General features: G+C 47.6%; 1 protein-coding gene across 1 annotated transcript in view; it reads left to right on the forward strand.

Annotated features, from left to right (window-relative positions):
* EXOC6B (exocyst complex component 6B) overlaps positions 1–24196 on the forward strand; it is a 235023-nt gene that overhangs the window by 133158 nt on the left and 77669 nt on the right. The window contains 2 exon segments of the mRNA XM_066185120.1: positions 3432–3449; positions 3451–3501. Coding sequence (XP_066041217.1) covers positions 3432–3449; positions 3451–3501 — 69 coding nt within the window.

Here is a 24196-nt window from a genome sequence, read left to right on the forward strand (position 1 = left end):
CCAGGGGAACATTCCCAGCTCTCCCAGCCTGGCTCCAGCCCTGCAGCAGCTCCACGTCCTTCTGCTGGATGGAATCCCATATATCCCATGTATTCCATGTATTCCAAGCGCCACATTGGATATTCTGGGAAGATCTGGAATAATTGAATGACCATTTCTTCTTTTGCAAAGCTGCGTGTGCAGAAGAGCTGATCTGTTTTGGGTTTTTTTCTTAAAAAAAGATTATAAAATCGTAATTGCTGTATTATTAAATAATATTAATTCTAGAAAAAAACCCATAATTTAAAAATCATTATTTCATCTTTTATAATGTATCATAAAATAATTTTAATGTCATCTTCATCCCCCCTGCACGAAACCCCAGCAGAGTTTTGGGAGGCTTTTCTTCATTTTTCCAACAAACTTCCCCCGTGGACAGGACTCGGATCTGCTGTTCCTGGCTCAGGAATTCTGCAGGAATTCTGGAGTTGGGAGCAGTGCGGACTGGCCCAGCCGATTTTTCCTCAGCCTGTGTGTGGGCTCGGAAGTTTTGGTTTTTTTTTCCCCCCGCACAATCAGAGCCTGAAATCGTTGCTTTGAACGAATTTCTCTGAGTGGAGTCAAACTTCCTTTAGCCAAATCCCGATTTTATTTTTTTTTCCCCTGGTCTTTATCAGCACAATTTCTCCAGTTGGAGTCTTGGATGGGAGTGGAGCAAAATCCTTTTGATGCTGGATTGAAATTCCCTGGAAATTTCAAGAGGGTGTGGAGAGATGACAGATCCCTCCTCCCTAAAAACCCTCTCGTGGGTGGGGGGCAGCTCGCTCCAGGGATCTCCTGGAGTTTGGTTTTTTTTTTTCTCAGGATTTCTAAGCCTGGATGATTCCTCTGTTGAATGTTTTAGTGATGGGAGGCTGATGGGCTCCTAATTCCGCAGGGATAAAGGGAGGGAAAAGCTCCTGACGGGCTGGGATGGGGATTTGGGAGCTGCTCAGGGAGTTTGGGAAGATGGGAATGGGGAATGGAATAGGTGGGAATGCAGGAGAAAATTGGGATGGACTCTGGAAGTGTGTGCGGGTGTCCAACTCTTGGAAAACTTGGAAAAGGTTTTCTTTTTGTGAGAGGGATGTAACCCTTGTTCAGAGCCCTGGGTTCAGCTGGGATCAGGGAATCCTGGAATGCTTTTCCCTTTCTTTTTCCCCTTTCCCTTTCCCCTTTTCCCTTTTCTTTTTTCCCTTTTCCCTTTCCCCTTTCCCCTTTTCTTTTTCCCTTTCCACTTTTCCCCTTTTCCTTTTTCCCTTTCCACTTTTCCCATTTCCCCTTTCCACTTTTCCCCTTTTCTTTTTTCCCTTTCCACTTTTCCTCTTTTCCTTTTTCCCTTTCCCTTTTTCCTTTTCCCCTTTCCACTTTTCCCCTTTTCCTTTTTCCCTTTCCCCTTTTCCCTTTTTATGGGATCTTGGGGATTCTGGAGCTTTCAGCCCAAGCCAAGGAGTGCAGAGAGAACAAACACCTCCACAGGACACAAAATGCAGATTTCCCCCTCTCCGATCCCACACCCATCCCAAATTCTCTTCCTTGCCCTCTTCCCCAGGGGGGAGAAAAAACCAGAATTAAAAAAAATTAATCCCGACTGGAGCTTTGAAGCAAATTGAACATGAAATCCAAAGAATGACTTGGGGTTTTTCCCCTTTTTTTCACCTTTTTCCCTTTTTTTTCTTTTCCTTTTTTCCCTTTTTTCACCTTTTTCCCTTTTTTTCCCCCCTTTTTTTACCTTTTTTTGCCTTTTCCCCCTTTTTTCCACCTTTTTCCCATTTTTTCCCCCTTTTTTCCCTTTTTTCGCCTTTTTCCCCTTTTTTCCGCCTTTTCCCTTTTTCACCATTTTTTCCCTTTTTTCGCCTTTTTCCCCTTTTTTCCGCCTTTTTTCCTTTTTTTTTCCCTTTTTTCACCTTTTTTCGCCTTTTTCCCCCTTTTTCCGCCTTTTTTCCATTTTTTTTTTGCCTTTTTTAACCTTTTTTTTTCCTTTTTCCCCTGTTTTCCCCCTTTTTTTCGCCTTTTTTTTTCCTTTTTTTTTCCCTTTTTTTTGGATTTTTCCCCCATTTTTTGTTCCATGAGGAGGGGCAGGGACGGTGCCAGGATCCCTTGTGGGATTTCAATGGAACAAAACCGACCTTAAAGGACAATTTTTTTTCCCTGCTGCCTACCCTCCAAAAAACCCAGGATATCTGGGGGAAATCCCGGGAATTAAATCAGATTTTTCCACACCTGGAATTTCGGCTTTGCCCTGAACCTGCCAGGGGTCGGAGCTGCTCTCACCTGGAAATGATGTTTTGGAGGGATAAACTTATTCAAATGTGATTTTTTTTAGAGTTATTTTCACCAAAATGTGATTTTTTTGGAGTTACACTGATTTAAATGTGATTTTTTAATAGTTTCGTTCACCTCAATGAGATTTTTTTTAGAGTGGAATTCAGTTATATTTAAATTTTTCAGAGTTATATTCATTTAAATGTGATTTTTTTATAGTGGAATTATATATATTTGATTTTTTTTAGATCTACACTCACCTAAATTTGTTTGGGTTTTTTTTTTTTTTTGGAGTTACAGTGATTTAGATGCGATTTTTTTTATCATTTCATTCACCTAAATGTGATTTCTTTAGAGTGGAATTCAGTTATATTTGAATTTTTCAGAGTTATTTTCACCTAAATGTGATTTTTTTAGGGTGGAATTTAGTTATATATAAATTTTTAGATCTACGCTCACCTAAATGTGATTTTTTTTTTTGGAGTTACACTGATTTAAATGTGATTTTTTTAATAGTTTCGTTCACCTAAATGTGATTTTTTTAGGGTGGTATTAATTTATATGAGTTTTTTTTAGAGTTTCACTCACCTAAACATTTTTTTTTTAGTGATAAATGTATTTAAATATGATTTTTTTTTAGGATTTCATTTGTCTCTCTGTGATATTTTAGTGCTCCCCTCACCCATAATTAAATTTCTTGCAGTTTTACTTCTTTAAAAATGAAATTTTTGTGAGTTACGCTCACCTGGATGGGATTTTTTGGAGCTCCACTCATTTAAATTTGATTTTTTTTAGAGTTTCAATCACCTAAATGTGATTTTTTGCAGTGAAAAACGTATTTAAATTTGACTTTTTTAGGATTTCGTTTGTCTCTCTGTGATATTTTATTGCTCCGCTCACCCTCAATTAAAGTCTTGCAGTTTTAATTATTTATAAATGAAATTTTTATGAATTAGGCTCACCTGGATGGGATTTTTGGGGGTTCAAACGTATTTAAATGTGATTTTTTTTTAGGATTCCTCTTGTCTCTCTTTGATATTTTAATGCTCCGCTCACCCATAATTAAATTTTTTGCTGTTTTACTGATTTATCCGTGGAATTTTGGTGCGTTTCCCCACGTTTTTCATGGATTTCCTCCCCGTTTTCAGGTGCCTGGAGCCCAGGATTTTGGTGGATTTCTCCCCGGTCTATCGCTGCCTCCACATCTACTCCGTCCTGGTGAGTGAAATCCGGGATTTTCCGGCTTTTGGAAAATTTTGGGGAATTCTTTTTTGGGGGGGAATTCCAGGGATGGGTGGATGGATTTTTTTGGGGAAAAACCTCGGCGTGCAGGGCACGGAAATGCAAAAGGGAATTTCCTCCAGCCCTCCCAAACCGGAATTCTTCACACGTTTATTTCTTAGTTGTTTGATTTCACACCAAAAAAATTCCTCTTTGGATCCATTAATTCCGGCATTCCTTGGAAATGGAGGAGTTTTAGCAAGGAGTTGGTTGGATTCTGGTGCTGTTTTCTCCAAGAATTCCTCTTTAGATCCATTAATTCCATCATTCCTTGGAAATGGGAGAGTTTTGGGGTGGAATTGTTTGGATTCTGACACTTTGCTCCAAGAAAAATGAATTATTCAGTGGGAACGGGAGAGTTTTGGGCAGGAACTGGTTGGATTCTGATGTTGTTTTCTTCAATAATTCCTCTTTGGATGCAGTAATTCCATTATTCCTTTGAAATGGGAGAGGTTTGGGGTGGAATTGTTTGGATTCTGACACTCTTTGCTACAAGAAAAATGAATTATTCCGTGGGAAAGGGAGAATCTTGGGCAGGAATTGGTTGGATTCTGATGTTTCCTTCCAAGAATTCCTCTTTGGATCCATTAATTCCATTATTACATGGAAATTGAGGAGTTTTGAGAAGGAGTTGGTTGGATTCTGGCGCTGTTTGCTCCAAGGAAAATGAATTTTTCTGTGGGAATGGGAGAATTTTGGGCAGGAATTGGTTGGATTCTGGTGCTCTTTGCTCCAAGAATTCCTCTTTGGATGCAATAATTGCGTTATTCTGTGGGAATGGGAGAATTTTGGGCAGGAATCGGTTGGATTCTGAAATTGTTTTCTCCAAGAATTCTTCTTTGGATCCAGTAATTCCGTTATTCCTTTGAAAGTGGAGAATTTTGGGAAGGAATTGGTTGGATTCTGATGTTGTTTTCTTCCAAGAATTCTTTTGGGGATGCAGTGACTTCGTTATTCCCTGAAAATGGGCGAGTTTTGGGCAGGGATTTTTTGGATTCTGACACTCTTTGCTCCAAGGAAAATGAATTCTTCTGTGGGAACGGGAGAATTTTGGGCAGGAATCGGTTGGATTCTGAAATTGTTTTCTCCAGGAATTCTTCTTTGGATGCAGTAATTCCATTATTCCATTCAAATGGAAGAGTTTGGGGCAGGAATTGGTTGGATTCTGATGCTGTTTACTCCAAGGAAAACGAATTTTTCTGTGGAAATGGGAGAATTTTGGCCAGGAATTGGTTGGATTCTGATGTTGTTTTCTTCCAAGAATTCCTTGGATTCAGTAACTGTTATTCCTTTGAAATGGGAGAATTTTGGGCAGGGATTGTTTGGATTCTGATACTCTTTGCTCCAAGGAAAATGAATTTTTCTGTGGGGATGGGAGGATTTTGGGAAGGAATTGGTTGGATTCTGATGTTTTCTCCCAAGAATTCTTTGGATTCACTAACTTCATTATTCCATTGAAATGGGAGAGTTTGGGGAAGAATTGGTTGGATTCTGGCGCTGTTTGCTCCAAGGAAAATGAATTATTCAGTGGAATGGGAGAATTTTGGGCAGGAATCGGATGGATTCTGACATTGTTTTATCCAAGAATTCCTCTTGGATGCAGTAATTCCATTGTTCCATGGAAATGGGAGAGTTTTGGGCAGGAATTGGTTGGGTTCTAATATTGTTTTCTCCACCAATTCCTCTTTGGTTCCATTAGTTCCATTATTCCATGGAAACGGGAGAGTTTTGGGGTGAAATTGGTTGGATTCTCCCACTCTTTGCTCCAAGGAAAACGAATTATTCAGCGGGAACGGGAGAATTTGGGACCAGAATCGGTCGGATCCTGACGTCGTTTTCTTCCAAGAATCCTTCGGATTCATTAACTCCGTTATTCCATTGAAACGGGAGGATTTTTAATTTTTTTTATTTTCTTCTCCCATTCCCGCTGCTCCCGGAATTCAGAGTGTTTTTGTCCATTGTGCAGAGCCAGCCTGGCTTATTTTCCTTTTCCAGGTTTTCCTGAACAAAGGACTCTGGAACGGGGGGAAAATGCGTCACAAGCCCGTTCCTGGACGTTGCTCACCCCTTTTTTCCTTCTTTTTTTTCTTTTTTTTATTTTCCTGCACAAATATTTGTAAACACGTGGAGAAATCCGTGTCCCCTTCATAAAACCCAGGGATTTATTGCAAACAGGATGGGAATCATTTCCCAGCTCCCGGTGCTTATGGGGCTTTAGGATGAGGAACATAAAGGGCAGGAAAAGAGAGGCTGCAGCTGGGCTCCGAGCCCTGCTGGAGAGGGATGGAGCAGGGGGGGAGTGGGGATTTACAGCTCCAGAGCGCCCCAGAAACACCCAGGCAAAAAGTAAAATAAAATAAAATAAAATAAAATAAAATAAAATAAAATAAAATAAAATAAAATAAAATACCCTCCCCAAAAATAAAATAAAATTCCTCACAAAAAATGAAATAAAATAAAATAAAAACACCCTCCCAAGAAATAAAATAAAATAAAAACAACCGCCCAAAAAATAAAATAAAAAATTCCTCACAAAAAATAAAATAAAATTATCCTCACAAAAAATAAAAGAAAAACACCCTGCCAAAAAATAAAATAAAATAAAATAAAATAAAATAAAATAAAATAAAATAAAATAAAAACACCCCCTGCCAAAACCAAAATAAAATAAAATAAAAATACCCTGCCAAAATATAAAATCAAATAAAAACACTCTCCCAAAAAAATAAAATCAAACAAAAACACCCTCCCCAAAAAAATAAAATAAAAATATCCTCCCCAAAAAATAAAATAACAACAACCTTCCAAAAAATAAAATAAAACAATCCTCACAAAAAATAAAAACAACCTCCCCCAAAAAAAAGATAAAAACACGCTCCCCAAAAAATAAGATAAAAACACCCTGCCAAAAAAATAAAATAAAACCACCCTCCCAAAAAATAAAAACACTCTCCCCTAAAAATAAAATAAAAACACCGTGCCAAAAAATAAAACAAAACACCCTCCCAAAAAATAAAACAAAACAAACCTAAAAACCCAAAAAATCAAATAAAAACACCTTCCCAATAAAAAGATAAAAACATCCTTTCCAAAAAAAAAAAGTTCCAAAAAATTAAAACAATCCTCACGTAAAATAAAATAAAAACAACCTCCCCAAAAAATAAGATAAAAACACCCTGCCAAAAAATAAAATCAAATAAAAACACCCTCCCAAAAAATAAAACAAAACAGAAAAAAAATCCCAAAAAATCCAATAAAAACACCTTCCCAATAAAAAGATAGAAACACCTTTCCAAAAAAAATAAAATAAAAACACTCTCCCAAAAAAAAAAATAAAATAGGAAACACTCTTCCCCAAAAACTGAACTGAAGCCTGGAGTTTCTGGGCTGCCCGGGAGAACTGGCCGGGGTTTATTGGTGGGTGGAGGGGCAGGGCCAGGCTGATTCTCCCAGCTTTGCTTCCATCCATGTCCCTTCCATTCCTTTCCTTTTCCCATGATTCCCACAGCTGGAGCCAAAGCCAGCCTGGGCCAGACCTCAAATTTTAGGGGAAATCAGGGAAAACCGGATCTGCTCACCAGAGTTGGATTTTGGGTCCTTAAACGTGGGGCAGAGGGAGACTTTTGTTCATTTCTAGGAGCCGAAACAAGCCCTGAACGTGGAAAATCAGCACCAGCCCAGTCCAATGCCAGCCAATCCAAAACCCCAAATTTTAGGGAAAATCGGGAAAATCAGGGAAAACCGGATCTGCTCACCAGAGTTGGATTTTGGGTCCTTAAACGTGGCGCAGAGGGAGACTTTTGTTCATTTCTAGGAGCCGAAACCAGCCCTGAACGTGGAAAATCAGCACCAGCCCAGTCCAATGCCAGCCAATCCAAAACCTCAAATTTTAGGGAAAATCGGGAAAATCAGGGAAAACCGGATCTGCTCACCAGAGTTGGATTTTGGGTCTTTAAACGTGGCGCAGAGGGAGACTTCTGTTCATTTCTAGGAGCCGAAACCAGCCCTGAACGTGGAAAATGAGCATCAGCCCAGTCCAATGCCAGCCAATCCAAAACCTCAAATTTTAGGGAAAATCGGGAAAATCAGGGAAAACCGGATCTGCTCACCAGAGTTGGATTTTGGGTCTTTAAACGTGGCGCAGAGGGAGACTTTTGTTCATTTCTAGGAGCCGAAACCAGCCCTGAACGTGGAAAATCAGCATCAGCCCAGCAGGAATGGGACAGGTGGGGAAAGGAGAGGAAGGAGGAGGCTGAGGAAGCAGATCCAATCCCAGATTCCAAGATCCCCTTGGAAAAAAACACAGCAAAGCGTGGGACAAAACGCAGGAGGAGGAATTAAAATTAATGGAACAGGGAAAAAGAATTCCACAGAGGGCGGCCGAACGTTGGGGCAGGGGCACAGAGAGGCTGCGCAGCCTCCAGCCTTGGAGCTCCTCAAAATTCACCCGGAAAAAGGCTCCGAGATTCCTGATTTTACTTCAAATTCAGCGAATTCCGAGGAGACTCGGACCAGATTTCCCAGGTGCCCCCCCCCCAATTCCGACGTTTTCTCAGCGATTTAAGGTCCTTCCCAACCCAAACCGTTCCGCCGTGGTTTGAATCCTTAACCCGAGGACGAGAAGAGGGTGGGAATTCAGATTTTCCCTCCGTGCTGAGCCCAGTTTTCCCCTCAGAGCACCAACGTTCTCCGGGGAAATTCCTTCCCAATCGCTTCACTTCCCCCCGCTATCGCTTGTTGTGTTTTTTTTGAGATATCTCCCTTTTCTGGACACCGCCGCGGAGGCCCGTGGGGCCGCTGAGGCGTTTTTCCAAACATTCCTGGGACCCTCCTGAGCCCCGAAGGGCAGGAAACGGCAAATCTTGGGAGGGAAGAGCCTTCCCACGCCTGCACAGTGCCAGGGCTGGAATTCGGGGGTGGTTCAGCTGGAGCCTCAACAAGGTGAACGTTCCCGATAAAATCCCAACGGCCTCGGAGCTCCCTGCATCCAGAAAATCCTAAAATTCCTTAAAAAAAACCCAAAAAACCAAAACCAACCCCTCGGAAACCAGTGAAATGTAGCAGTAAAGGCTGGAAAAAAAGAACATGATGGGAGGAATTCCAGAACTTTCAGCTGAGTTCTCTCCTGGGACGGAATTCCAGGAGAACGGAGGAGAAGGGGAGTGGGGAAAAAAACCCAGGAGGACGTCCCTGTATGGATGAGATAAACAATAATTGGGATGAGGGATGGGAATATTGTGGATGAGGGAGAAATAATTAGTGGGGTGGTGAATTCCAGAGGGTTGGGATCAATGGAGCTGGTGACAAGTGGGGACCAGGGCAGGGCGGGGCAGGGCCAAGTTCAGCCCCACTCCGGTGGCCGTGAGCTGGAGGAGACACAGAGCAACTCCCAGGAGCTCCTCAGTGACTCCAAACCAGGGGGGCAAAGTCACAAAATCATGGAATTCTTAAGGCTGGAAAAGACCTTTAAGATCATTGGGTCCAAATACTCCCCCAGCGCTGCCAGGGCCACCACTGTCCCCTGTCCCCAAAGTGCCACATCATCCACAGGGCTGTGAAATCCCCCAGGGATGGGGACCCCAAACCTCCCTGGGCACTGCCAAGGCCTGAGCGCCCTTTCCATGGGGAAATTCCTGCTGCTGTCCACCCTGAGCCTCCCCTGGCCCAGCCTGAGGCCGTTCCCTCTTATCCTGTTATTCCCTGGGATCAGATCCCAACTCCCACCTGGCTCCAAACTTTCAGGGACTTGTGCAGAGCCACCAGGTCCCCCCTGAGCCTCCTTTTCTCCAGGCTGAGCCCCTTTCCCAGCTCCCTTAGGAATTCTCCAGCCCCTTTCCCAGCTCCTCAGGAATTCTCCAGCCTTTTCTCAGCTCCCTCAGGAATTCTCCAGCCCCTTTCCCAGCTCCCTCAGGAATTCTCCAGCCTTTTCTCAGCTCCCTCAGGAATTCTCCAGCCCTTTCCCAGCTCCCTTCCCTTCCCTGGACACGCTCCAGCCCCTCCAGGGCTCTCCAGAGCTGCCCCAGCACTGGAGGTGTCCCAGCAGGGCCAGCCCAGGGGACAAGGACAGGGCAGGACAAGTTCCCAGAGAGGTTCTGGAGTTTTGGAGGTTTTCAACACCGCCCTGAACAGCCTGGGCTGATCTCAGAGCTGCTTCCATGGAATCATGGAATGGTTTGGGTGGGAAGCGACCTTAAAGCTCTTCCAGCCCCATTCCATGGGCAGGGACACCTCCCACCATCCCAGGTGGATCCAGCCTGGCCTTGGGCATTCCCAGGGATCCAGGGAAATCTGGGAATTCCAGCCCAGCCCCTGCCCACCCTCCCAGGCAGGAATTGCTAATTCCCAAGATCCCAGCCCAATGTCCCCTTTCCCAGTGGGAAGCCATTCCCTGTGTCCTGTCCCTCCAGGCCTTGGCCCCAGCCCCTCTCCAGCTCTCCTGGAGCCCCTTCGGGGACAGGAGGTTTCTTTAACCCTATTTAGGATCTTCTGAAATCACTGCCCATTTCCAGACGTCCCTTCCTAGGGAACGATCCCATGAACCACAGAAGACATTCCATGGATTTCCCCCGGTCAGGACGAACAGAGTTGGAGAAAAACGTGGGATTGAGGGAACCGGGGATGAAACCAACCCCAACCCCAACCTCCCAGGACATTCCCCACGGCCGTGCCAGCCCTGGGAAAGCTCTGCTGCCCTCCTCCCCTCCGCTGAACGAGCTCTCTGCATCCGGGCCAGCGCAGGAAAACCTCTCCGGGTCAGGGTTTTGTTGGGTTTTATTTTGATTTGTATTTTCCCTCCCCTTTTCCAGTGGAATATCTGGAGCCCTGTGATCCTCCCGGGCCGGCCCCGAGCTGAACGCTGATTTCCTTTGATCGCAGCCAAGCGCTTTTTTTTTTTTTTTTTTTTTTTGTGTCCCGTGAGCTTTTTTTTTTTTTTTTTGAAGGAGGTCACGGGGTTAAAAAGTGACAATTCCCAAAGTTCAAACCCCCCCCGTTTGCTGCCACCAGGCCCAGGCGAGCTGGCCAGGCTCCATCAGCACGTAGGACGAGGGGCGGTTATCGCGGGTCACTGACACCGAAATGGCTTTTCCTGTGGCCCTTATCGATGCCGCGCACAAAGTGGTTTTTCCCCCAGTCCTTTCCCCTGTGATCTCAGAGCTCTGTTTACAGCTATCTCCCCAGCACAGGCAGCAGGCGCTGAGAAATGCCAGGACACGGCCACGGGGACAGGGCTGCAAAGCGCCTGAGATGAACAAGGAGACAGGACAGGGAAGGGTTTGGTTTGGTTGGTTTGTTTTTTCTCCCCACCACCAAAAAAATTAAGTTTTTCTTTGAGTTCTTGAGGAAAACTTGATGAGCTCGAACTCTGAAACAGAAGACACGGGGACAGGGCTGCAAAGTGCCTGAGATGAGCAAGGAGAGGTTCAGGACAGGGAAAGGGTTTGGTTATTTTTTTTTTTTCTCCCCACCACCAAAAAAATTAAGTTTGTCAAGTTTTCCTTGAGAACTCAAAGAAAAGCTGGAACTCTGAAATAGAAGACACGGGGACAAGGCTGCAAAGTGCCTGAGATGAGCAAGGAGCCACCAGAGATTCAGGACAGGGAAGGGTTTTTTTTCCCCCAATCTTTCCCTCCAACCACCAAAAAAACTGAGTTTTCTTTGAGTTCTCAAGGAAAACTTGATGAGCTCGAACTCTGAAACGCAAGACACGGGGACAGGGCTGCAAAGTGCCTGAGATGAACAAGGAGAGATTCAGGACAGGGAAGTTTGGGTTTTTTTCCCCCACCAACAAAAGAACAAAGTTTTTCTTTGAGTTCTCGAGGAAAACTTGACGAGCTCGAACTCTGCGACAGAAGAGCCGCCGAGTTTCCGTGGCTGAGCTGCGGAATTAAAGGAACAAGTGGTGCTACAAAGAGAGGGGGGGAAAATAAAATAAAACAAAATAAAGGTTTGGTTTCATGGAGGCAAGGCTGGGTGGCTCTCACAGCGTTGGAGCTGTGGTTCCCCGGAGAGCCTCCCTTGTGCCTTGAAAGGAGAACTTTAAATGTTTGTGGTGGGGATGCTGAGCCCCTCGGAGGGTGGGGAGGGAGCAGAGTCCCAGCCCCACCGAGGAGCTGAGCCCGATCCCATCCCAAAAGAAAAAAAAAGCAGGGAAAGGAGAATTCTGGCAGGCAGCAGCACCAGCAACGCGCTTGTGAGAGGGATTAAACACAGTTAAGCCCAGAACCCCCGTTCCAATGGAATCTGCTCCGCGTGGCCATCCGAGGTGGGAGTTCCACGGGCTCACCTGGAGCCCAGGGAGCCCTGAGCAGAAACCTCGTGATTTCCAGCCATAATTCCTAAAGAAAAACCTGGTTTCTCCTGCCAACTAAGAGATACAAAACTCGTCCTTCCCTGAAATTCCCGAGGAGAGCTGCTGCTCCCCATGGACACAGACTGTCCACCCTGACGAGATATTCCTACGTGTCATGTTGTCAGTGAAATAGGGGGGGGTTATTATTAACTGTACAGTCCCTTTCTTTCTTTCTTTTTTTTTTTTAACCTTTTTAATGCATTTTGTGCATCAAAGCAACGCACCAGGGCTCGGGGGAGAGGCGGCACAGATAAAAATGTCAGTGGCGAGATAGGACAAATTTATGGCAAATCCCCGTCAGCTCCCATTTATCTAAATTATCCTCCTCTGGATCCTCCAGAAATCCTTCACCAGCTCCAGTTTTTCTGGCTGGTTTTCGGGTTTTTTGGTGTTTTTGTTTTTTTTTTTACCTCAGAACCACGCTCCCCCTTTTTTCTTTCTGCCTTGTTGCCTCTGTTTTGCCTTTTTTTTTTTTTTTTGGACACTTGTTCTTTTTCCCCTAAGATGACCCCTTTGTAGCTGGGGATCAAAGAGCTGGGAGTGTCAATCCCGGTGTCTTCAGGAACATGTGAAGAACCTCAAAGTAATTGGGAAGCAATTAGCACGAAGCTTAAAAAAAAACCCACCCCGCCGAGGCAGAGCCGAAATGAGCACCAAACAGGCACCAGCCCCGCTCAGGGAGGAGTTTAAGGGACTTAAATCACCTTTTAGCTGCCTCCCAGACAACTTTTAATTTTTTGGGGGGGAGGGAGAACCTTCAGCGCAGCCCACTCTGCCTTGAGCTTTTATTATTATTATTATTATTATTATTATTATTATTATTATTATTATTACTATTATTTTCTCATTCCTTTCTGCTTTGGGTTCACTCTTTGCTTTCTGCCTCGCTGCAGCTTACGGGAGACATGAAACACAAAACTGCTTTTCATTTTTTTTTTTTTTTTCGGTTGTTGTTGCTGCTGTTTTGTTTTGTTTTTCCGTGTTATGTAAAGCGAAGCCGTCCCGTGTCTTGGCCTGGAAATAAAATCCAAGGCACCCACCAGCTGCTCAGATGCTCCTGCAGATAAAACCAGCTGGCCCAGGCCTCACCTTTCCTCATTTATTTTGGATATTGATCAAAGCAGAGCCAGCATTGCGCAGACTTTGGTCAGAGGCAACATGAAAAGATCAGCCCATCGATGGCGGAATCGCACGCTTCTGGGGTTTGGTCTTTACAGCAGAACGTTGTCATTTTCCCACAGCTCCTCCTGGCTCTCACTGGTTTGGGATGGGGGCACCCTAAGGAATCTGGGATTTTTTTGTGCCAGATCTGCAGAGATCCCGACCTTCCCCACTCCCATCTCTCCATCAGGCAGCGCCTTCCTCAGCAGGAAAGGAATTGGGATGAACAATCCCATCAAACATCCCAGGAGAGCCTGAAATGGCTGAACAGAACTTGGGCTGGGCTTTGGGCTCAGGGTCAGACCAAACTAAGCCAGGCTTTGACCAACTGACCCTGAAATCCCTGGATTTGCTGCTGATCCCTCTCCTTAAACCTTTCACTGGTTTGGGATGGAGACACCCTAAAGAATCTGGGATTTTTTGTCCCAGATCTGCACAAATCCCAACTCTTCCCACCCTCGGGCAGCCCTTTCCCTTGGCAGGAAAGGAATTGGGATGAACAATCCCATCAAACATCCCAGGACAGCCTGAAAAGGCTGAGCAGAACCCGGGCTGGGCTTTGGGCTCAGGGTCAGCTCAAACCAGACCTTGGCCAACTCATCCTAAAATTCTCCTTAAATCATTCACAGAATCCCAGACCGGTTTGGGATGGAGACACCCTAAAGAATCTGGGATTTTTTATCCCAGACCTGCACAAATCCCAACTCTTCCCACCCTCGGGCAGCCCCTTCCTCAACAGGAAAGGAATTGGGATGAACAATCCCATAAAAAAATCCCACAAGAGCCTGAAAAGGCTGAACAGAACTTGGGCTGGGCTTAAGGCTCAGGATCAGCCTAAACTAAGCCAGGCTTTGACCAACTGACCCTGAAATCCCTGGATTTGCTGCTGATCCCTCTCCTTAAACCTTTCACTGGTTTGGGATGGAGACACCCTAAGGAATCTGGGATTTTTTATCCCAGACCTGCACAAATCCCAACTCTTCCCACCCTTGGGCAGCCCCTTCCTCAACAGGAAAGGAATTGGGATGAACAATCCCATCAAACATCCCAGGACAGCCTGAAAAGGCTGAGCAGAACCCGGGCTGGGCTTAAGGCTCAGGATCAGCTCAAACCAGACCTTGGCCAACTGATCCTAAAATTCTCCTTAAATCATTCACAGAATCCCAGACCGGTTTGGGACGGAGACACCCTAAAGAATCTGGGAATTTTTTTTGTCCCAGACCTGCACAGATCCCACCCTCGGGCCGCCCTTTCCCTCGGCAGGAAAGGAATGGGGACGAACAATCCCATCAAACATCCCCGTCCAGTCCGGCCCCGCCGCCACGCCAAGGTCCGGCTCTCAATTAACCCCCGCCCGACCTTCCTTCACTTTCTTTCCCCCCTCGCTCTGCCCTTCCTGCCAAAAGTTCAGCGTTTCCTGGAAAAGCCTCCGCGCCTGTTGGATGTTGTCCTTCGCCTCGGTTGCCGAGGGAAGGGTTTTGCAGGATTTACAGGTGCCTCGGCCCCCTCTGGAAGCCCGTGACCGCGGGCTGACCCCCCCCGGTACAATACGTGAACTCCTGCCCCCAGCTGATAAGGCTGCCAGATAGGAGCGGGGTGGCGGGGGGAAGAGTTTGCAAATAATCCTTCGGGAATTTATAAGCGGCGCGGCCATAAAAAAAAAAAAAAAAAACACAAAAAAAAAAAAAAAAACCCCGAGGTGACTGGAAGGTCGGTTTCACTAAAAAAATAATAAATATCTCGATGTTTATTCAACGTGGGCCCATTTTTTTTCCTTTTTTTTTTTTTTGCTTTAAAACTGCGGGCCAAAAGCTCTGAGATAAGGCTATTGTAAATGACAAATATTGGGAGTTTGGGGGGAAACTATTACATTATGATCCTTCCGTCTGACACGGCCGGGGCCGTGCCCTGGATGCTTTGCAGGATCTCTGACATTGTTCCACCTAGAAAAGCCAGGCCCAGGATTCGGGCCCAGGTCAGATAAAGGGCAATTTGCTGCTCAGGGGATTTTTTTTTTTTTTTAATTCATTTTTCCTGCTGCTCCTGGCTCTCTGAAACTCCTTTCCCTAGAGCTCTGCTGGGATTTCTGCTCGTCGCCGTTCCTGGGAATGAACGGGAGGAATGGGAGCAGTGTCAGGGCGGGGACAGAGCTGCTCCCGCTGGGAGCTCACCCAACAAATTTTACTTTATGGGGGATGCATCCGAGCCCTAAACCTGCCATTCCAAGAAATCTGTGGAGCTGCTTCCGTTTTTCCAGGGCCTTTGGAGCTCTCCCTCCAAATTTTAATTCTGGGGGTGCATCCGAGCCCTAAACCTGCCATTCCAAGAAATCTGTGGAGCTGCTTCCGTTTTTCCAGGGCCTTTGGAGCTCTCCCTCCAAATTTTAATTCTGGGGGTGCATCCGAGCCCTAAATCTGCCATTCCAAGGAATCTGTGGAGCTTCTTCCGTTTTTCCAGGGCCTTTGGAGCTCTCCCTCCAAATTTTAATTCTGGGGGTGCATCCGAGCCCTAAATCTGCCATTCCAAGGAATTTGTGGAGCTTCTTCCGTTTTTCCAGGGCCTTTGGAGCTCTCCCTCCAAATTTTAATTCTGGGGGTGCATCCGAGCCCTAAATCTGACATTCCAAGGAATCTGTGGAGCCTCAGCCCTTTTTAGGGACCTTTGGAATTCATCCTCCGACTTCTAAATTTGGGAATGTTTCCAGCAGCACCCAAGCCCTGAATCTGCCATTCCAAGGAACTCATCCCTTTTCCAGGTCCTTTGGAGCTCTCTCTCCAACCATGAATTTCAGGGAGGCTTCCAAGCCTTGCCTGTGCCATTCCACAGAACCTTTGGAGTCTCATCCCTTTCCCAGGGCCTCTCCAGGGAATCCCTGAGGTTGGAAAAACCCTGCGGGACTGAATCCACCCGTGCCCAGCCCTGCCAGGGCCACCCCCCTGCAGGGATGGGGACTGCTGGAAAACCCTTCCCACCAAGGGATTTTCCCAAAATTCACCCTAAACCTCCCCCTGGTCGTTTCCCTCTCACCCCATCCCTTGTTCCCCCCTGTCAGGACCTTGTAGGGACACCAGGACCCGGCCCCCTGCACCGTTCCCACCTCCAGAAGGGGACAATCCCACCCAGCTCCATCCCAGGGATCTGCTGCTTCCCCTGACACGTTTCTGAGGAGCAATCCCTGTTTCTGATTGAAAAGCGAAGCAGCAAGACAACAAAAAATCCCATTTCTGTTATGTGAAGCACAGCAATTCCGTGTCTTGGCCTTGAAATCCATGGAATGAACCCTTTGGAATGTTTAAAAACTGCTCCATCCACGAGCAGGAGCCGCTGACCCTCCTCAGAACACCTTTGTGGGCAATCGCACCATCAGACCCAGAATAAATCCAAATTAGGGCCACATTGAATCCGAATTAAATCCATATCAAATCCAATTTAAATCCAATTTAAATCCATAATAAACCCGTATTAAATCCAAGGTAAACCCATATTAAACCCACATTAAATCCATATCAAATCCATATCAAACCCATATCAAACCATATCAAACCCATATCAAATCCATATCAAACCCATATCAAATGCATATCAAACCCATATCAAATCCATATCAAATGCGTATCAAACCCATATCAAATCCATATCAAATCCATATCAAACCCATATCAAATCCATATCAAACCCATATCAAACCCATATCAAACCCATATTAAATCCATATCAAACCCATATCAAACCTGTATCAAACCATCTCAAACCCATATCAAATCCATATCAAACCCATATCACACCCATATCAAACCCATATCAAACCCATATTAAACCCATATCAAACTCATATCAAACCCATATCAAACCCATATCAAACCCATATCAAACCCATATTAAACCCATATCAAACTCATATCAAACCCATATCACACCCATATCAAACCCATATCAAATCCATATCAAACCCATATCAAACCCATATTAAACCCATATCAAACTCATATCAAACCCATATCAAACTCATATCAAACTCATATCAAACCCATATCAAACCCATATCAAACCCATATTAAACCCATATCAAACTCATATCAAACCCATATCACACCCATATCAAACCCATATCAAATCCATATCAAACTCATATCAAACCCATATCAAGCCCATCTCAAATCCATATCAAACCCTTATCAAACCCATATTAAATCCATATCAAATCCACTCCCTCGTGCTAACCCGAGGCACTGCAGCCCCTCCAATGGCATTCCCAATCCCGTTTCCACGATCCCTTTTCCTCCCTGAGGCTTCCCCCAATAAGGTGGCACTTTCAGCCCCTCCCCAAATCCTTTCAGCTCCCTCGTCATTCCCAAAGGACAAACTCCTGCTCCAGCTCCCAGCCCCGCCTGGAGAGCTGGGATATCCCTCCAAGATAAACACAGCCACCCGTTTTGGGGAGGGGAAATTTCCCATTCCCAAGAAAATCTCACGGCAGCGCGGCCGAATGACCTGATTACGAACAGACGAGGGGCACAAAAAGATGTTTTATAGGGTTTTTTAGGGGTTTCTGGCAGTTCTTTTCCCTCAGCAAACCCCCGTGGATGGGCTGGAGATGCCGGGAACTGGGAAACAATTCCCGCTCCAGGCTTGGGAAAGGGAGGGAAGCTGGAAAAACGGAGCTCCTTTCATCTCCTGCCTGGGGTTTGGGTTGTCCAACCACAAGGGAAGAGCCCCATGACAGCTCCCGGGCTCCAAAGATCCTAGAAAAGGGATGCGGGTTCCTTGGAATGGCACGGTCAAGGCCTGGAAGCCTCCCTGAACTCCAGAGTTGGAGGGTGAGCTCCGAAGGTCCCTAAAAAGGGATGAGAGTCCACAGGTTCTATGGATCAGGAAATTCAAGGCTCGGATGCATCCCTGAAATCCAGAGTTGGAGGGTGAGCTCCGAAGGTCCCTAAAAAGGGATGAGAATCCACAGGTTCTACGGAATGGCACAGTCAAGGCCTGGATGCTGCTGGAAGAATCCAGGGTTGGAGGATGAGCTCCGAAGGTCCCTAGAAACGGATGAGACTCCACATGTTCCTTGGATCAGGAGATTCAAGGCTCGGGTGCATCCCCAAAATTAAAATTCAGAGGATGAGCTCCCAAGGCCCAGGAAAAGGGATGCAGGTTCCTTGGAATGGCACAGTCAAGGCCTGGAAACATCCCTGAAATCCAGAGTCTGAGTGCGAGTTCCGAAGGTCCCGAGAAATGGATGAGGCTCCACAAGTTCCTTGGATCAGGAGATTCAAGGCTGGGATGCAGCCCTGAAATCCAGAGTTTAAGGATGAGCTCCAAAGGCTCTGGAAAAATGGATGCAGGCTCCACAGGTTCTGTGGAATGGCACAGCCAAGGCTCAGATGCGTCCCTGAAATCCAGAGTTAGAGAGAGAGTTCCAAAGGCCCTGGAAAAACGGAAGAAACTCCATAAATTCCCTGGAATGGCACATTGAAGGTTTGGATGCTGCTGGAAACATCCCCAAATTTAGAAGTTGGAGGATGAGTTCCAAAGGTGCCTAAAAAGGGATGAGACCCCACAAGTTCCATGGATCAGGAGATCCAAGGCTCGGATGCTGCTGGAAGAATCCCAAAAAGTTGGAGGATGGGCTCCACAGCTCATCTGCTTTCCCTTCTCAATTAATGTTTTAAAAAAAATCAACGCACTCCGAATTCCCAGGAGGCAGCCAATGGAAACAGGAGCTCTCTGGGGCAGCTCTGAGGAACCATTTTCCTTCAAAAAAACAAACTCCGTTTCTGGAATTCCTCAGAAATTATTTATTTCTGAGGAATTCCGCCCCAAAACTCCCCAGTTTCCACGGAGTAGTGGAATTACTGGCGGGCAAATGGGAATTCTTGGAGAAAGAGGCATCAGAGTCCAAGTGATTCCTGCCCAAAATTCTCCCATTTCCATGGATGGATGAGGTTCATGAATCCAAAGAATCCTTGGAGAAAATGGTATCAGAATCCAACCAATTCCTTCCCAAAATTCTCCCATTCCCTCTGAAAAAAATTCACTTTTCTTGGAGCAAAGAGCGTCAGAATCCAACCAATTCCTGCCCAAAACTCTCCCATTTCCATGGAATAATGAAGTTACTGAATCCAAGGAATTCTTGGAAGAAAACAACATCAGAATCCAAGAAAAAAGAATTACAAATAAAAAAAAGGGGTTTATGGGAGTCATGTTGTATGGAAAAGGGGATGGGAAAACTCCGAAGGGGGTGAAGTTACTGAATCCAAGGAATTCTTGGAAGAAAACAACATCAGAATCCAAGAAAAAGAAAATTAAAATAAAAACGGAGTTTATAGGGGTCATGTTGTAAGGAAACGGGATGGGAACGCTCCAAAGGGGATTTTTGGGGTTGTGTTGTATGGAAAAGGGGGTGGGAAAGCTCCAAAGGGGATTTTTGGGGTTGTGTTGTATGGAAAAGGGGGTGGGAAAGCTCCAAAGGGGATTTTTGGGGTCATGTTGTATGGAAAAGGAGATGGAAAAGCCCCAAAAGGGTTTTTTGGGATCGTGTTGTATGGAAAAGGGGATGGGAACGCTCCAAAGGGGTTTTTTGGGGTCGTGTTGTATGGAAAAGGAGATGGAAAAGCCCCAAAAGGGTTTTTTGGGATCGTGTTGTATGGAAAAGGGGATGGGAACGCTCCAAAGGGGTTTTTTGGGGTCATGTTGTATGGAAAAGGGGATGGGAACGCTCCAAAGGGGTTTTTTGGGGTCGTGTTGTATGGAAAAGGGGATGGGAACGCTCCGAAGGGGTTTTTTGGGGTCATGTTGTATGGAAAAGGAGATGGAAAAGCCCCAAAAGGGTTTTTTGGGATCGTGTTGTATGGAAAAGGGGATGGGAACGCTCCAAAGGGGTTTTTTGGGATCGTGTTGTATGGAAAAGGGGATGGGAACGCTCCAAAAGGGTTTTTTGGGGTCGTGTTGTATGGAAAAGGGGATGGGAACGCTCCAAAAGGGTTTTTTGGGATCGTGTTGTATGGAAAAGGGGATGGGAACGCTCCAAAAGGGTTTTTTGGGGTCGTGTTGTATGGAAAAGGGGATGGGAACGCTCCAAAAGGGTTTTTTGGGATCGTGTTGTATGGAAAAGGGGATGGGAACGCTCCAAAAGGGTTTTTTGGGATCGTGTTGTATGGAAAAGGGGATGGGAACGCTCCAAAAGGGTTTTTTGGGGTCGTGTTGTATGGAAAAGCTCCAAAATCTCTGTACCCGAAACATGGGATGGTTGTTTGTTTTTTGTTTTTTTTACGAGGTTTTTCCGTGGATCCTTTGGAATCCCACGGGGCTTCGAGCGGCTCTTTCATGGTTTGAAGTTTGGAGCTGGAGGTCTTGGGGTGGGGAGGCACTTCTGATCTCCTTTTTTTTTTGGTGGGGTAATCATCTCCTGGCAGCCCCGCGGGGGCCGTGTGGGGAGCGGGCGTTCGGCTCTGCCCTTCCATCCCCTCTCCCGACTCCGCGCTCGCGGTGTGGGGGTTCGTGGGATTTGAAATCCTTCGGGATTCAAAAGCTGCTGCTCCTGTTGCATCTCGTCACGGTTTCGGGTGATTGACCAAAGGACAAGGGCGGATCTGGGTTAGGAAAAAAACCACAAAACCCCAAAAAAACTCTTTATTGGGATGCTCCAGGACGGGTTTTCCACAGGTGGTGTTGGGGTGGGAAGGTTCGTCCTCCTTTTCTTCCTGGAGCCTGGAAGTGCTCAGAGCCAGGTTGGACTCCAGGGGCTTGGAGAAGCTTTGGATGATGGAAGGTGTTCCGTGGCAGGGGGTGGAGCTGGGAGGTCCTCACGGTTCCGTGGTTGTGGGACACATCCAGGAGCTCCGTAGGGAAGGTTCTCCAGAGGTTATCCACCTTCCACTATCCAAAGTTTCTCCGAGCCCCTGTAGCTCCGTGGTGATCTCCAGAGGTTCCCTCCGTCCATGAGAGATGTGAGGATGGAGGGAACCTCTGGAGATCACCACGGAGCTACAGGGGCTCGGAGAAGCTTTGGAGGATGGAAGGTGTCCCGGGGCAGGGGGTGGAGCTGGGAGGTCCTCAGGGTTCCTTCCAACCCAAGCCGTGGTTCCTTGGTTGGAGCCAAGGTTCCGTGGTTCTGGGGCACATCCAGGAGCTCCATGGGGAAGGTGTCCTCATCCTCACAGCCCCACCATGGATGGAGGGAACCTCTGGAGATCACCAGGGGCTTGGAGAAGCTTTGGATGATGGAAGGTGTCCCGGGGCAGAGGGTGGAGCTGGGTGGTCCTCAGGGTTCCGTGGTTGTGTGGCACATCCAGGAGCTCCGTAGGGAAGGTGTCCCCATCCTCACATCTCTCATGGATGGAGGGAACCTCTGGAGATCACCACGGAGCTACAGGGGTTTCCCAGGCCTGTGTCCCGTTGGGATGGAGCTCCACAGCTTCTCTGGGCAGCCTGTCCCATGAGGTGGATCATCCTCCCGGGGCGGGGGGGAGAAAAGGGGTTTTCCTGGGAATTTCCATGGGAATTCCTGTATTTCAGTTTGTCCTGAGGTCGGGGTCTGGCTCTGCCTCCTCAGCTTCACCCCTTTTGGTGCCCCATTCATGGTGAGAAGGTCCCTCAGAGCAGTGGAGATGTCCCAGGAGGAGCTGGAGGTGGCCCTGGTTCCTCTTTTGGTGTCCCATCCACAATGAGGTCCCTCAGAGTGGTAGAGGTGTCCCAGGAGGGTGTGGCCGTGTCCCAGGAGGTTCTGGCCGTGTCCCAGGAGGTTCTGGCCGTGTCCCTGGCTGGAGTTTGGTCCAGCTGGCCCTGGTGACCTCAGAGGCGTCTCCCACCCGAGTTGTCCCCGTGCTCCTGGGACTCCCAGTCCCCGTCCAGCCCCTCCAGGATCCTGTGGTCAGCCTGGCCACCCTGACCCTGCGCTGGGCCGGCTCCACGTCGTCCCCCGGCCTGGCCGTGGACGTCCCCGCGGTGTCCTGGCCTTGGGGACACGTGGGGTGTGGCGGGGGCCGGGGGTGCTGCTGGCGGTGGGAACGGCCGGCGGCCCGTGCCGGCGTCACGCGTGGCCCGCGTCACCTCCTGGGCCAGCCTGGCCTGGGGCGCGGCCACCTGCGGGGGACGCAGGGTGAGGGAGGGTGGCCCTGGCTGCGGTCACTGCTCCTGGCCCGGGGGAGGTCTTTGGGGACATCTCCGGGGGTCTCCCGAGGGCTCCTGGTGGCTGCCGGTGTCCCACGGGGAGCAGAGGGGCTGGGTGGCCCTGGGGGGGACACCGGCCCTGTGTCCCACCCGCCATTCCCTGTGTCCCACCTGTGGTTGTTTTCCGTGTCTCACCTGTGGTTTGTTCCCTGTGTCCCACCTGCCATTCCCTGTGTCCCACCTGTGGTTGTTTTCCGTGTCTCACCTGTGGTTTGTTCCCTGTGTCCCACCTGTGATTGTCAGTGTCTCACCTGTGATTGTCAATGTCCCACCCGTTATTCCCTGTGTCCCATCCATGATTCCCCGTGTCCCACCCCCAAGGCAGGAGGAGCCGTGGGAAACAGTCCTTGACCCATCCCATTCCCATTCCCATCCCAGCCCATCCATGTTTAGGGTGACTTTCCCCCATCCCAGGTTTTTCCAAATCCATCCCACCTGGCCTTGGACACTGCCAGGGATCCAGGGATTCTTTGGGAATTGCTGTCCAAGATCCCAGCCCAATGTCCCCTTTCCCAGTGGGAAGCCATTCCCTGTGTCCTGTCCCTCCAGGCCTTGGCCCCAGCCCCTCTCCAGCTCTCCTGGAGCCCCTTTGGGGACTCTGAGCATTCCCTGGAGTTTTCCCTTCTCCAGGGGAACATTCCCAGCTCTCCCAGCCTGGCTCCAGAGCAGCTCCAGGATTTGCTGCAGCAGCTCCAGCTCCTCCTGAAGTTTGGATCCGGGAGCTGGGGCGGCTCTGCAGGTGGGGAATCACCTCGGGGCCCACAGGGGACACAATTCCCACCTTTCCTTTGGGATCTGGGCTGGGCCATCCCAGCCTCATCCACAAACATCCCAAATCCCTCTCCCGGGGCTGCTCTCCATCCCCTTTTCTCCTCCCCCCCTGGATTTGTGCTGGGATTTTTCCCTGACGCCAGTTCCAGACCTTCCACTTGTTTTTTTTTTTTTTTTTGACTTTCCTGATGTTCCCAGCATCCCTTTGTCCGGAATTTTCTGTTTGGATCATTTTTTTATGGATTATTGCCTCACAAAGGGGCACAACCCACGCTGGGGAAGGGCTGCTGGGACACGGCTTCTCTCCCCGGACAGAGGGAGCAGCTGGTGCTGGATGTGCTCAGAGCGGGAGGTTTATTGACGAGTTTATCCAGTTTTATTTCCTTTTTTATTTTTTTAATCTCCCCCTGTTCTTCCAGGGGAGAACACAGCAGTGAAGATGCAAATGGGATTTTTTCCATGATTTTCACGGCAGAGCTGAGGCTCCTGCCTGGGACGGGGATCCAGGGATGCTTTGACCTCACATCATCCAGTGGGAACTTCCCCATTCCGGGATCTTTTCGGGTCTCTGGGAGCCGAAACCCCCCAGCCCTGAGGAGAAAGGAGAGGATTTGTGTTCTCCCTGCGTTTTCCTTCCTCCTCCCTCTGGACCTGCCCTTCATCCTCCTCAGGGGCTCCTCCTGCTTTTCCCCTCGTTGGGAGTTATTCTTTTCCCCTCCTGAGGAGAGCTGGTCACTCTGGCGTCGGATCCTTCCTCGCCCGTGCGTTCTTAATCCTCTTTTCCTCTGTCAGAGCCGGGATTAAATGCTCAGGGGATGGATTTTCGTGCTCAGACTCAGATGTTCATTAATTCTCATCCCTGTTACGGTCTCACAAGCTGTGAGTTCCGGCTGACGAGGTAGAAAACGGCTCCGTCTCCGTCTCTATTTATGTCCAATTAAGAAATGACACCCGAATTATTTCTGCTTCTAACCCAACGACCACCCACCCGTGGCCCGCAATGCGGATTTTTCTACCCGGTTACAAAATCCCACCCGGAGCCGTGGAGGAGAAGGTGAGAAAGAAGAGCTCAGCCTCTGCCCTAAGCCCTCCACCTTGCTTTTTACCTGTCACTACATTCTAAACCCTTAAATTTTAAATTTTCCACCCTGTGATGTCACACACTTCTATTCAAGCCACACTTCC

The sequence above is a fragment of the Chamaea fasciata genome, unplaced genomic scaffold, assembly GCF_029207755.1.
Source record: "Chamaea fasciata isolate MVZ Bird 193981 ecotype frontalis unplaced genomic scaffold, bChaFas1.0.hap1 SCAF_6, whole genome shotgun sequence".
NCBI lineage: Eukaryota > Metazoa > Chordata > Aves > Passeriformes > Sylviidae > Chamaea > Chamaea fasciata.